A 15,783-nucleotide genomic window follows, 5' to 3' on the forward strand; every position below is an offset into this window, starting at 1 on the left:
TTGCATGTATAAGACATCTGACTATAATATTGTATACTCTAGTCTAAGTATAATGACAAAGACATGAGGTGTATCTGTAATTTTTTAGACATCTCAGCTGCAGTCCCTGGCCTGGTCTAGTCTTTTTATAGTATTGGGACATGGGGTGAGGCAAATGGGATTACGATCCCTCTCTAATCTGTCCCTGATCTTTGATTAATCCATCCTCTCCTCCCCCCATCCACTCACTCAGTCTTCTGATTTACCTCAGTAGGTATAAAGCTACCCCTAGACACTGACCTCTGGCCAGTTTAGCAATTTCCACCTAATAGTTAAATGTGGGATTATGTGAGGGTAAACTGATTCTAGATCTGTGCCTATGGCCAAATTCTATCCAAAGTATAACGCTAATGCGCAGTCTTACTGTATAAATTGACTTGAGGATTAATTGTTATTTAAACTGAAATCAAGGTTGCATGAGTGAGTTTAGCAAGTCTATGATTAAGTGAAGTCAAGTAAGTGCTTTGTGATGGGATTCATTGATATAGGCCTACAGTAAGTCGATTATATGGGCAGTAGCTGGTTAAGAGTATTATGAGACCATGGGGCTGAGGTCAGTGTGGGGGAACAAGCCAAGATCTATGATCCTATTACTGAAGTGGAGACAGGAACTGTAACGATCGTCGTAATCCTCCTCCTCGGACGAGGAGGAGAGGCGAGAAGGATCAGACCAATATGCAGAGTGATTAGTGTCCATGATTATTTAATGAAAACAGACTGAACACTTAACATACAAAAACAACAAACCGCAAACAGTCCCTTGTGGTGCTAACACAGACACGCGATACAACCACCCACAGCAACCACGTGAATCACAGGCTGCCTAAGTATGATTCTCAATCAGGGACAACGATTGACAGCTGTCTCTGATTGAGAATCATACCCGGCCGAACACAAACATCCCAACATAGAATAAACACATCGACAACCCACCCCAACTCACGCCCTGACCAACTAAAATAATACAAGAGAAAGGAAAAACAGGTCAGGAACGTGACAGGAACAGGGTTGGGGAGTAACTAATTAGGCCTACATGCAATCAGATGCGTGTAATCTGATTACGAAAAAAACAAACTAATCTGTTATGTTACCAGCTAAAATATTGTAATCAGATTACAGATACTTTTGAAAAAGTAGATGATTATCTTGGACTACTTTTACATTCAGAAAGGATGTTTGCAGGGGAAAAAATCAATTGACATCTTTCTGTTAACAGCTCTTGACATTCAATTCAGCATTGAAAAAGGCATGCGTTTAAGTTTGTTAAACCTGAGCGAGTCTGAAAGTAATCAGATTACGTTACTGAGTTTGGGTAATTTTAAAGTTGCGTTATTGATTCAACTTTTGGACCGGTAACTAGTAACAGTACCAGATTCCATTTAGAAAGTAACCTACAGTACCAAATCTTAGACCCTTTAAGTATGTCAGAATTTAAGGGATTCCATTGGTCATTTGGTATGTCTAAATACAAAGATTCATTGGTGTTACTCCATTTAAATGAAGGGAAATTACATTGTGAGCAAAATGATTCATCATATCACTTTAGTAAATTATTTTTTGGTTAATGACCTTCAATTTGAGCCTCCTCAATTACCAAAAATGTATGATTGGTGTTACATTTAGAAAGTAACCTACCCAACCCTGGACAGGAAACATAGAAATGAAGGGCAAGAGCCAAACTGCTCCACAAAGACAGGCATAAAGCCCCATATTGTTCCATAAGTAGAATTCTCAAGGTGTGACAGAGGGCCGTAGGCAGGTGAGGTTTGTTGGATACCATCTGTTTATGTAGTAATACACAACATTACACACATCTACAAATACATTGATTAGTCCTAACAATAGAAATAACCAGGTTAAGAAATAACATGCAAAATGGTAATTACATTGTAAACATATTAATTCGTCTACAGGTTTGTTTCTTATGGATTACATTTTAGACTTAGACTTGACCTTTTTTAGAAAATAACCATGAACTAAGGAGCCTAGTGTTTTTAATGAATCACGTAACCTATCTGGCACAATCCATGCTCCACACACACATAAACCCTGGGTCCCCTTATGCCCTATTGAGCAATTCCGAGGGAGGGAGGGAGACATCCACTTAAGGGTTGCAAGTGGGGTAAATGTTTTGTGGTGCTTACATTTCGCTCTCGCCTGGGTACATTGACACACTCCTGAACTTGCATCAATTGCTATAATTTTGGCTATTTTACATCGACGTTGGGGCAACATGTCGGTTGCGTCTGCATCAATACAGTTTTTTACTCGTTTGTTACGATATCGAACGAAATGTGCCTTTCCGTTTCACGCAGCATCTAGGATTTTAATATCACCATACCTGCCCCAGGTCTTTGGCGGTAATAAGGTGCTACTGGGCACCAGTGCACAGCCACTCAGGTAGGAAAATGTGACGTATAAATGTTATTATTTAGCATTCAACACTAGCCATGTCATAGAAAGACAGATTAAACTATTTTTGCATGTCAACTGAATGCACCTGATACATTTCAATTAGGCTATTCAACTTCAACATAACTTTGATCATATTTTATGAATGAGAAAGTATCCGATTATGGTCAGCAATATTTGTTCAGCATGTAACGTTATAAAGGCAGGATGCGTGGAAGTCCTGCTGCGTATATATGTGGCACACTTGTGCCGTCTTCAGATCTTTCCTACAGAAAGAGTAGAAATTGCTAAATGTTAGCAATTTGTAATCTTTCTTTAGGAAACATCTGCCGACTGCACACTTTGGGTAGTCTGCCCTACTGTTGTATGATCTGCTTCCTGTTTTTTTATATATATTTTTTTCTAAGTTACGCTTGTCCCTTTGCCTGGTTATTAAAACTCCTTGCTTCGGCCAAACGCTACGCACACGCCTCGATCATACTGACAGTACGCTGACAGAACGCTGCATTTGCCTTGCCGAGGTTGTAGTGCGTTCTGTGTGGTGCATACATTGGATTTATCGAACGTATGTGTCAACTGTATGTGTTGAAGGCTTGACAGAAATACTAGCAGAAGGTGAATGTTGAACTTTTGTTGCACACATATCCAGATGATACTGCGTACCATTTTGCGTTAAAAAAAACAATATCGGTATGATCGAAGTTTATTTTTCGAAATTAAGTATTTAACGAACATAGAGCAGCGGAATAATTCATTTTGTGTCGTCAGGCAATTTGTCCCCAGGGTTAAGCTTTATCCAATCACGGCGCAGCAGTTTTTTTCTCTCCCTTTGTGCACGTGTCACTTGTAGTGCTATGCAATCTCACAAGTTTTGAGGCCTAGCCTTGCAATATCAAAAACAGAGCCGTGTGCACAGCTCGCCAATAGGGCAAAGGGCCTAGCATGGCACATTCAGTTCGTTCGAACTGAAAGTGCCATACTTTAAACTCTAGTAGAGAGAGTGATCAGGTGCACAATTCAGGGGGAAGGGATCGAGACTCCATACCAACATTGTCTTCTCACATATAGACACTAGAGGACAGCAACACATCACCATAAACCACTGTGTACTGTGGAGAGACTTCTTTCCCTTGTGGTTGAACTCACTTGGTTTAGTATTGCATTTGATGTATTTCATAACTATTTCTAGTTGTAGCCTATGCAGGGCCGTGCACAGACCATTCGGGGGCAGGTATTCAAAATGGGGGGGGGGAAATACTTTCATAATTCAAATCTCCAAATTCATAAAATACCAAATGCCTCTTTAGCAAAAAAATTGTTTTGTTTTGTTAGCAACAACTCATCACATTTTAAGAAAGCTAGATACAGTGCCTCCTAAAGACATCATTGACATTGGGAAAAGAGGTGGGCGATCAGCTAATTGTTGATAATTGATGTAATTCTGCTAGTTAGCTAGCTCGATTTCTTTTACTGATTGACTTCACTCTTTCTGCCTCTCTCTTCTGCGCCCATAAGCCAACCAGACCGAATATTGACGATGATGTAGGCTAAAACCAGCAAGCACTATGATGAAACTGGATCTCATGAGGACCGCCACAGGAAAGGAAGACCCAGAGTTACCTCTGCTTCAGAGGATAAGTGCATTAAAGTTACCAGCCTCAGAAATTGCAGCCCAAATAAATGCTTCACAGTGTTCAACAGACACATCTCAACATCAACTGTTCAGAGGAGACTGCGTGAATCAAGCCTTCATGGTTGAATTTCTGCAAAGAAACCACTGCTAAAGGACACCAATAATAAGAAGAGACTTGCTTGGGCCAAGAACACGAGCAATGAACATTAGACTAGTGGAAATCTGTCCTTTGGTCTGATGAGTCCAAATGTGACATTTCTTGTTCCAACTACCATGTCTTTGTGAGATGCAGAGTATGTGAACGGATGATCTCTGCATGTGTGGTTCCCACCATGAAGCATGGAGGAGGAGGTGTGATGGTGTAGGGGTGCTTTGCTGGTGACACTGTCTGTGATTTATTTAGAATTCAAGGCACACTTAACTACTTAACTATAACATCATTCTACAGCGATACGCCATCCTATCTTGTTTGCACTTAATGGGACTATCATTCTTTTTTCAACAGGACAATGACCCAACACACCTCCAGGCTGTGTAAGGGATATTTTACCATGAAAGAGAGTGATGGAGTGCTGCATCAGATGACCTGGCCTCCACAATCACCCGACCTCAACCCAATTGAGATGGTTTGGGATGAGTTGGACCGCAGAGTGAAGGAAAAGCAGCCAACAAGTCCTCAGCATGTTTGGGAACTCCTTCAAGACTGTTGGAAAAGCATCCCAGGTGAAGCTGGTTGAGAGAATGCCAATTGCGTGCAAAACTGTCATCAAGGCAAAGGGTTATAGTTATATTTGGTTTGTCGGTGAGGACCCATGCCACATCTTTTCAATCTCCCGAGGGGGAATAGGCGTTGTCGTGCCCTCTTCACAACTGTCTTAGTGTGTTTGGACCATGATAGTTTGTTAGGTGACGTGGACAAGCTCTCAACCTGCTCCACTACAGCCCCATCGATGAGAATGGGGGCGTGCTTGGACCTACTTTTCCTGTAGTCCACGATCATCTCCTTTGTCTTGATCACTTTGAGGGAGAGGTTGTTGTCCTGGCACCACACTGCCAGGTCTCTGACCTCCCTATATGCTGTCTCATCATTGTCTGTTCTGTGATCAGGTCTACCACTGTTGTGTTGTCTGCAAACTTAATGATGGTGTTGGAGTCGTGCTTGGCCATGCAGTCATGTGAACAGGGAGTACAGGAGGGGACTGAGCACTCGCCCCTGAGGGGCCCCTGTGTTGAGGATCAGCATGGCAGGGTTGTTACCTGTTTAGTCCCATGGTCCTTAGCTTAGTGATGAGCTTTGAGGGCACTATCGTGTAGAAGGCTGAGCTGTAGTCAATGAATAGCATTCTCACGTAGGTGTTCCTTTTGTCCAGGTGGGAAAGGCAGTGTGGAGTGCAATAGAGATTGCATCGTCTGTGGATCTCTTGGGGCGGTATGCAAATTGGAGTGGGTCTAGGGTTTCTGGGATAATAGTGTTGTGAGCCATGACCAGTCTTTCAAAGCACTTCATGGCTACATACTTGAGTGCTACGGGTCGGTAGTCATTTTGGCAGGTTACCTTGGTGTTCTTGGGCACAGGGACTATGGTGGTCTGCTTGAAACATGTTGGTATTACAGACTCAGTAAGGGACAGGTTGAAAATGTCAGTGAAGACACTTGGCAGTTGGTCAGCGCATGCTCGTAGTACACGTCCTGGGCCTTGTGAATGTTGACCTGTTTAAAGGTCTTCCTCACATCGGCTATGGAGAGCTTGCATGCATCATTCAAGACTAAGTTTTTAAATTGTGTGTAGTTTATTAGGTACACCCATCTAGTACTGCGTCATACCCCCCCCACCCATTTGCATCCAGAACAGCCTGAATTAATCTGGGCATGCTAACATTGCTCAATTGGTATCAAGGGACCTAATGAGTGCCAGGAAAACATTCCCCCCACCATTACACTACCACCACCAGCCTGTACCGTTGACACCAGACAGGATGGGACCATGGACTCATGCTGCTTACGCCCTGACCGCTATTAGCATGATGCAACAGGAACCGGAATTCATTGGGCAAGGCAATGTTTTTCCACTCCTCAATTTTACAGTGTTGGTGATCACGTGGAGCCGCTTATTCTTGTTTTTAGCTGAGAAAAGTGGAACCCGGTGTGGTCGTCTGCTACAGTACCCCATCTGTGACAAGGACCAACAAGTTTTGCGTTCCAAGATGCCGCTCTGCACACCACTGTTGTACTGCGCCGTTATTTGTCTGTTTGTGGCCCACCTGTTAGCTTGTAGGATTCTTGCCTTTCTCCTTCAACCTCTCATCAACGAGCTGTTTTCGCCCACAGGACTGCCGCTGACTGGATGTTTTTTCTTTGTGTACCATTCTTGTTAAACCCTAGACACGGTCGCGTGTGAAAATCCCAGGAGGCCATCCGTTTCTGAGATACTGGAACCGGTGCACCTGGCACCGACGATCATTCCACATTCAAAGTCACTTAGGTCACTCGTTTTGCCCATCCTAATGTTCAATCGAACAGTAACTGGATGCCTGTTTGCCTGCTTTATATAGCAAGCCAAGGCCACGTGACTGGCTGTAGGAGCGAACCATTTCCGTGAGCCTAATACCTAATAAACAGGCCACTGAGTGTAATACACAATGTCTCAGGAAAGACTATCTGGGTTGGCAATACTCGGTATAGAAAACAGTCGGTCCAGCAACCTGGACATTCAGGCCATGGTGAAAACATTTACACACAAAAAATGAGGACTTCAGGAGACCAGGGGAGTCTCTCAAATTGGATTTAATTGGATTTAATTAAATGTACGTTGAATATTGCAGGCCATTTGTGTAGGCTGTAAGTTCAACAATAAATAGTGGCTGAATTTATCCTCAAACCGACTACTCTTTTCCTCATTGTTAGGCTATTTGATGTGTAATTTTTATAAAAGGTTTATAAATAGCAGCTAAATACGGTAAGCTAGTGTTTTGAGGGTGGACTGACTATTATTTGCCAATAATAGACTGGTTTTACGCACAACAACTTTCTATCCAAACTGGGAGAGAGTGAGAGGACGGCTCATGTCAGGCAGGTTCAGGTAGCCTATAAAGGACAGATTTATATTTTAAAAAATCTATTGGTAGCTGATTAGTATGCTGTTGCATCGGACATTTATTTTTACAATCTGAAATGTTTGAATTTCCAACTTGATTTACTGAAAAAGTAATTACATTATTGCCGCCAGCCAACAGTCTAAAAATGGCAGCATTGCGACACAGTGTATAGCTTTGTGAACCAAATAGGCCTACCAATAAATATTTATCCATTGCCCTGGCACCACAGAAAGCCTATCATCAATTCAATAGGCATGTAACCGCATAAACGTCAAAATTTCAGCATCTTTGACAGCGATTGGTAGTCTATACTTTGAGTGACTGTCAGGGTCCAGTGAAACTACGTTATGCCAGTGCATTACCTGCATACTTTGTTACCTTTTGAGACTTCAAAGGTAACAAAATATCCTGGCAACTCTAACATACGTCATGCAAACTCATTTTTAGTTGGGTTCAAAGGCAAGCCAAAATATTTTTATCCTGTGATGGTTTTGTATTATGTTATTCTTGGCTCACCTGAAAAGAACCCTGGTTCTCTCTCTCTTTCTCTCTCTCTTTCTCTCTTTCTCTCTCTCTCTCTCTCTCTCATTCTGTCTCCATTCACTTTCTCTATCCTACTCTAGGTCAGAGGAGAAGGTGACTGTCTATTTCATCAACCGCGATGGGCGGAAGATCACCACTTCAAGTGCCAAGGGCAACAGTCTTCTAGACCTGGTGGTCGAACAAAACCTAGATATTGAAGGTTTTGGTAAGTGTGGTGTACCTAGGGCTGTGATGGTCATGGAATTTTGGATGACATAATTGGCCTGCCAAATGACTGCGGTCAGTGTAATTTTTTTATTTTTACGCACATTATGCCGTCATAGAACTGGCGTCCCAATTCAAGTCAATGATAGCATAATGGGTGGACTGGCGGCCATTGCGAGGATCAAAGCAGGAATTGTACCCATTAATATGTGCTGTGATTCATTGATTCAACTCAACTGACATTACCAAATATTCCATTGCATGAGCCAAATCTGCATAATTTGAATGAACATTCTACACTGAACAAAAATATGAATGCAACATGTGAAGTTTTGTTCCCATGTTTCATGAGCTGACATAAAAGATCCCCGAAATGTTCCATACACATTAAATGCTTATTTCTCTCAAATTTTGTGCACAAATTTGTTTATCCCTATTAGTATTTCTCCTTTGCCAAGATAATCCATCCACTTGAAAGGTGTGGCATATCAAAAAGATGATTAAACAGAATTATCATTACACAGGTGCACCTTGTGCTGGGGACAATAAAAGGCCACAGTTTTGTCACACAACACAATGACACAGATGTCTTAAGTTTTGAGGGAGTGTGCAATTGGCATGCTTACTGCAGAAATGTCCACCAGAGCTGTTGCCAGAGAATTAATGTTCATTTCTCTACCATAAGCCGCCTCCAACGTTGTTTTAGAGAATTTGGCAGTACGTCCAACCGGCCTCTCAATCGCAGACCACGTGTATGGCGTCGTGTGGGTGAGCGGTTTGCTGATGTCAACGTTGTGAACAGAGTGCCTCATGGTGGCGGTGGAGATATGGTATGGGCAGGCATAAGATACGGAGAACAAACACAATTGCATTTTATCGATGGCAGTTTGAATGCACAGAGAGATACCGTGACGAGATCCTGTGGCACATTGTCTTGCCATTCATCACCTCATGTTTCAGCATGATAATGCATGGCCCCATGTCGCAAGGATCTGTACACAATTCTTGGAAGCTGAAAATGTCCCAGTTCTTCCATGGCCTGCATACTCACCAGACATGTCACCCGCTGAGCACATTTGGGATGCTCTGGATCGACGTGTAAGACAGCGTGTTCCAGTTCCCGCCAATATCCAGCAACTTCACACAGCCATTGAAGAGGAGTAGGACAGCATTCCACAGGCCACAATCAACAGCCTGATCAACTCTATGCGAAGGAGATGTGTCACACTGCATGAGGCAAAATGCCTACCTTTTTTTAAGGTATCTGTGACCAACAGATGCATATCTATATTCCCAGTCATGTGAAATCCATAGATTAGGGCCTATTGAATTTATTTAAATTGTCTGATTTTCTTATATAAACTCAGTAAAATCTTTGAAATTGTTGCATTTTATATTTTTGTTCAGTACACATTACCATGGAAATTATTGCATCACAATACCAGGCAGCCATTGCAAGTGTACCCATGAGTTTACCAGTCAAATTGCCAGGGTTAGCGGTTCCAAGCCTGTTCTATTCATTCTATTTCGAGGTGTGCTGCTGCTGCAGGGAGGGGGCTGTTGCATAGGCAACTGAAGACTTGTTTGCTACAACACCTTCCTTGTTTCAGCAAGAAGCAACAAAGTTTCATCACGTTGTTAAGAGTCCATGTTACCGTGGAAACGGACTCTACCACATGAATGCCCAGCCATCCCATCTTCAGTCAGTCAAAAATAAACGGTTATGACTGTCTTCATCCATAACCGTCAGTTACACTGTTATACGGTAATTGTGCCCGTCCTAGATGTGCCATGGTGAAGTAGACTGCATGCTTATGGATACTGTTCGCATCCTGGCAATTGCCAATGTGGATCCATATTTCTGATGCTGTGTTTATTTGATAAGATCCAATATACATTTCCTACAAGAAGCTGATGAAGAAGCCAGAGGATGACATGGCATTATTTCCATATTAGGGCGTGTAGTTAGACTGTCACTCTCTCACCAAGAGTGGCACTTTAACATGCTGCCCAGTTACCTCTGGCACTTCTACTAAATGTTTCCATGGCTTTATATGGATGAGCCCCAGCATCAAGCATTCTATCCAGACAGAGTGAGAGAACCGAGGGAGGGAGGGAAAGAGAGGGGGTGAACACAATATGCGTCAGCAACATAACCTTTGATGTTTGCAAGGCTTTTTTTCTCGCACTCTTTCCCTCTGTCTTCTCTGTCCAGCTCATTTCTCATGCACGTCTGTCCTATTTAGGCATTGACATGATACAATCTGGATCCCTGAAAAAGCGCCATGGTAGAAAGAGGGGGAAAACCTGTCTGGGGTTCTGTCCTCCCCTGCAGATGTCAGGACTCCTCATCCTCCTGCCTAGAGAGAGGGGGAGAGAGCAGTAAACGAAGGCCACTGGAGGTGGAGGTCTATTTCTAGTCTCTAGTCTTGGGCGGTATACCGTATACCTGGGGTATTGGGGAAAAAGCCATGGGATAGTTTTTCAATACCGTCACGACTATTTCTTTGAATTTTTTCAAGTAATGTTCAGATTTGTAGCTACATTTTAAGTAAATACCAGCAGTCAACTTGTGCAATACGTTAGGAGATGAAGCAGATTGCGTTCTTCATTTCACCTTACCGTAGTTCCCAGTTGAGCCAGTTACGTGTTTGTTTGTAAATAGCATAACGGGAGAAAGCAGGAGCTGGTGAGTCCATAGTGTTCTATATCTATCTATTGGTGAGTCTTTATTGTAAACGCGCATGAGGTGATGAAGTTACTGAGTGGCACAGTGGTCGGAGGTGTCACTACAGCCGCTGATTTGATCCCGGGCTGTATCACAACCAGCCGTGATCGGGAGTCCCAAAGGGCGGCACACAATTGGCCCAACGTCGTCCGGGTTAGGGGAGGGTTTGGCCGTGGTAGGCCGTCATTGTAAATAAGAATTTGTTATTAACTGACTTGCCTTGTTAAATAAATATATATTTTTTTCTGTTAGAAGTTAGAGTTCTGGGTGAGTTCTGTACAGCTGACATTTTTCCCTGTGCTTTCTACTACTGTTTTCTTCCCCCCTCCTCCGTTCTTCTCCCATCTGCATTGTGTACACATGCTGGTCTTCCTTCAGAAAACCATGAATCACAACTTTGTTCATTTGCACAATTTGTCTCGTTCACTTTCGCTTCTAAGTAACCACACTCACCGAAAATTACATTGGGTAGCTACTAGCTATGCTTGTACAACTTGAGCTGGATTTGCCTGTCTTTGCAATTAGTTGGTTAGTTTTAGCTCGTTAGCATTTAGTTAATGGCATCTATGTGATTTGGCTATTACCTGTGCAAATTTTGTTAGCATTCTGGTAATAGACGATCAATGGGCTTTTTTTGCATTGTTTGCGCCCCCTCATTTTTTATGTATGGGTTGCCCCAGGATTCGAACTCACTACCCTCGCGTTACAAGCGACATGCTCTACCAACTGAGCTACCAATGCGTGAACCCGCCTCTCGCAGAAGGAAGTCAATCCTGAATGGAATGTGCTTTTGATAGGCTGAACTCATTTTTGTAGTGTTTCTGGGCAGGTCCGTGGGTTGGGCTGGTGTAAAGCTTTCTCACAACCTCTCACCTCTTCCTCTCTCCTCACAGTAAAAACGGTTCCATGCATTAGAGTAGACATTAATCCAGTGCCTTCAGAACTTCATCCTTACATATCCCATAATGTATTTATTTTTTTCTCTCTCTTTCTCCCCCCCCCCCCCCCCCCCCCATGTGTACATCCTGTGGTTTCAATCATATGAATGGAAAGTCAGTGAAGTCATTCCCCTCTAGGACTGGGCTGTTCTCTACTGATAGATCCTGATATACATCATCCCTTAACAGTTTGCTTTTAAATGTGTGTTCCCCAGGTGTGTGTGAGGGGACCCTGGCCTGTTCTACCTGTCATGTGATCCTGGATCAGAAGGTGTACAACCAGCTGGGGCCCATCACTGATGAGGAGAATGACATGCTGGACCTGGCCTTTGGCCTCACTGATACGTGAGTCACAGACATACACGCACATTCCAAAACACACATTGGCGGGAAGATGATTCTGGCATATTAAAGGCCTCACAGACAAATGAGACACACGCTTGCTGATGCATACACATCACATAGCATGTACTCTCTCCCACACACACTCACACATAGAACACCTATGAACATGTTGAGCCTGGCCCACGGCTTAACCTGCTGATAAATCACATTATTTCAGGTAGGCTTCCAGCCAATAGAGATCAAGAGGTTCAGTTGCCGGGTGAGATGAGCAGATTAAAAATAACCACAGTTTGATTAATATAAGATAATTGTTTCTTTCCAATTCACTTCACATTAGAATATAATTAGTTAGGTATGAAAAGGGTACTAATTCCACTCAGGTGACAAATCAAATCATTATGATTATAATGCATATCAATCGTGTGTTTTCTCCCTCACATGTGCTCAGTCTCAGCAACGTGATGCTCTCAGCCACATTGTATTTGAGACTCTTGTTTGTCTATAACATTTAACCTGGTCAAGACCAGAGTTTTCCCCTGGCTGACCTTTCACATATCTAACATGATTTTCTGGAACACATCAATAGCAGATACTGACTGTGGGTTTCTCTACTAATGAGGATGTGCTTTTCCCACATGGCTCCCATCCCAGTTTAAGACAAACAGTTTACACAGTAGCTCACACATTTGGAATGATAACATAACATGTTACGTAAGGTCTATTCACATGTGAATGTGAACATAGTGTATGTGCGCTTCTTATGCTAGTGTGATATTTATTTTATTATTAACCCCTCCACCACAGACTTTTAAGACTTGGTGTTTGCTTTAACTGTCTGTAGCATCAGATTAGATTTTTGTAGATTTTTATTTTATAAATGATTTTGTCACAAAGTGCATGAGACCAGCCTGGGCCTTAACCACAAAAGAGCCAAACCAAGGTGCTAGTGGGAAGGGAATAGATTTGACAACATGGTTCCCTGTTAATAAAGTGTGTGTAATGACCTTGTCCCTGTACCTGCTGTCTGCGGTCCTGCAGGTCTCGTCTGGGTTGTCAGGTCTGCCTATCCAGAGATCTGGAGGGCATAACGGTCCGTGTGCCAGACGGGGTGAACGACATGCGGAGATCTGACGATGCTGGACCTACACTGTAAAGCATCTTGTTGTTTTTACAGTATTATACAAAACTAACAGTGAAGTGCTATATTAATGATTAATTGCCCTAAATCGAAATGCAATCTGGGTGGTTTTAGGTCTAACTGATTAATTGATACTATACAATTCCAAAGAAACTTGGTTTAACAGTACATTCATGTTAAAAAGCGCTATATTTCCAATGCTACTGTAATTCCACCCCACAGAATACTGTACCCTTCCCTGTAGTGGTTTCATGTTATTGTTGTTTTCATTAACATATTATGAGGTGTGCCTTGTAAGAGGCTGCATTTGTTCCACCGGTTAGTGAGAGTGAGGTACCAATTTAACTGATACAGTATGTGGTGGTAGTAGTGCCTCAACAATTGAATGTGCATACAGTAGGGGACAGATTGGAGTGGCAGCAAGTCTTAAACCTTTAATGGTTTAGTATTTGCCATGTTCTTTGGTCTGTTTTGCCCTTTATTCACTGCCAGTTTAGAAACCTTTGTTAAGGCCTCTAGAAGTGCAAGTGGTATACAGTACCAGTGAAAATTTTGGACACACCTACTCATTCAAGAGTGTTTCTTTATTTTTACTATTTTCTACATTGTAGAATAATAGTGAAGACATCAAGACTATGAAATAACACATATGGAATCATGTAGTAACCAAAAAAAGTATTAAATATATCAAAATAAATTTTATATTTGACATTCTTCAAAGTAGCCACCCTTTTCCTTGATGACAGCTTTGCACACTCTTGGCATTCTCTCAACCAGCTTCATAAGGTAGTCACCTGGAATGCATTTCAATTAACAGGTGTGCCTTGTTAAAAGTTAATTTCTTTCCTTCTTAATGCATTTGAGCCAATCAGTTGTGATGTGACAAGGTAGGGGTGGGTATAGAGAATATACCCCTATTTGGGGTAAATATATATATACACATTACCGTTCAAAAGTTTGGGTCACTTAGAAATTAAAATAACATCAGAAATACACAGTGTAGACATTGTTAATGTTGTAAATGACTATTGTAGCTGGAAACGGCAGATTTTTTAAAATGGAATATCTACATAGGCGTACAGAGGTCCATTATCAGCAACCATCACTCCTGTGTTCCGCTAGTAACCTACAGTAAATGGCTAGTAACCTACAGCAAATAGCTAGTAACCCACAGTAAATAGCCAGTAATCGAATGTCAAGTTTTTTGTTTATAGATCAAATATTTAGTATTGTTGAAATGCTGAAATAAAAGAGTTTTCCTAATTATTAAGATCAATGCATCCACTCTGTATTTTATTTTTACCTTGTCATTCTACCTTGTGTCACATACGTTCAGGTAGGCCTAAGCTATAATACTAACTTTACAAAACATTTCACATTTACAATTTCTAACATTCTGAGCGTTCTTCCTCTGTGTTCAGCATCTCTACACTGTTGCACTCTTCTCATTTTGACAGACTCCTCCTTTCCCCCTGAGAAATGTGTGTTATGTTGCCTCCGCTTTCCCCTAGTTCTAATTGAGACAACTCAAAGATGGCTCGTGTGGAATGTGTTGTCAGACTTAGAGGGGTTATTAGTGGGAGCAGTGGAAAAGTGGCTTCGGCACACTCAGTCACTCATCTGAGGTGTCTCTCAGTGATGACATCATCTTTGTTCTGAGAGAGCTGCTGACAAACACATCAATCAACTGTCACTCAGAGAGCAAGAGAGAGGGAGGTGGAGAGACCGGAGTAAAGGGGTGAGAAAGGGTAAGACAGGCAAAGGTATGGAAAAAGGGGTTAGGTGACAAGGGTAGAAGGAGATGTGAGGACAGGGTTGACAAATAGAAACGTGGAGAGAGGTTAGCAAAGAGGTAGTAACGTCAGGGGAGGGGTGAGATGGGGGCTCATGGGTAGGTACAAGTGGAAGGAAATATAGGTTAAACATATTCATACATGAGTCAGAATGGAATAGGGAAGATTGATTTACAGTTGAAGTCTGAAGTTTACATACACCTTAGCCAAATACATTTCAACACAGTTTTTCACAATTGGTGACATTTAATCCTAGTAAAAATTCCCTGTCTTAGGTCAGTTAGGATCACCACTTTATTTTAAGAATGTGAAATGTCAGAATAATAGTAGAGAGAATTATTTATTTCTGCTATAATTCCTTTCATCACATTCCCAGTGGGTCAGAAGTTTACATACAAATCAAAGTTTGTCACGTGCGCCGAATACAACAGGTGAATACAACCTTACAGTGAAATGCTTACTTACAGGCTCTAACCAATAGTTCAAAAAAGGTATTAGGTGAACAATAGGTAAGTAAAAAAAATAAAACAACAGTAAAAAGACAGGCTATAAAAGTAGCGAGGCTAGATACAGACACCGGTTAGTCAGGCTGATTGAGGTAGTATGTACATGTAGATCTGGTTAAAGTGACTGCATATATAATGAACAGAGAGTAGCAGTTGCGTAAAGAGGGGGTGGTGGGACACAATGCAGATAGCCCGGTTAGCCAATGTGCGGGAGCACTGGTTAGTATTTGGTAGCATTGCCTTTAAATTGTTTAACGTGGGTCAAATGTTTCAGGTAGCCTTCCACAAGCTTCCCACAATAAGTTGGGTGAATTTTCGCCCATTCCTCCTGACAGTAATTGAGTCAGGTTTGTAGGCCTCCTTGATCGCACACGCTTTTTCAGTTCTGCCCACAAATATACTATAGGAT

The 15,783-nt window shown here is 42.1% G+C and overlaps 1 protein-coding gene across 1 annotated transcript; it reads left to right on the forward strand.

Moving 5' to 3' along the window:
• Window positions 1–2,150: 2,150 nt before the first annotated feature.
• On the forward strand, window positions 2,151–14,347 carry LOC129816857 (adrenodoxin-like). The gene is made up of 4 exons (XM_055871790.1): window positions 2,151–2,439; window positions 7,803–7,927; window positions 11,808–11,937; window positions 12,976–14,347. The coding sequence occupies exons 1-4, from the start codon at window positions 2,273–2,275 to the stop codon at window positions 13,088–13,090; spliced, it is 537 nt and encodes a 178-aa protein (XP_055727765.1). The 5' UTR covers window positions 2,151–2,272; the 3' UTR covers window positions 13,091–14,347.
• The last annotated feature ends 1,436 nt before the right edge of the window (window positions 14,348–15,783 follow it).

The sequence above is a fragment of the Salvelinus fontinalis genome, chromosome 19, assembly GCF_029448725.1.
Source record: "Salvelinus fontinalis isolate EN_2023a chromosome 19, ASM2944872v1, whole genome shotgun sequence".
NCBI classification, from domain to species: Eukaryota; Metazoa; Chordata; class Actinopteri; order Salmoniformes; family Salmonidae; genus Salvelinus; species Salvelinus fontinalis.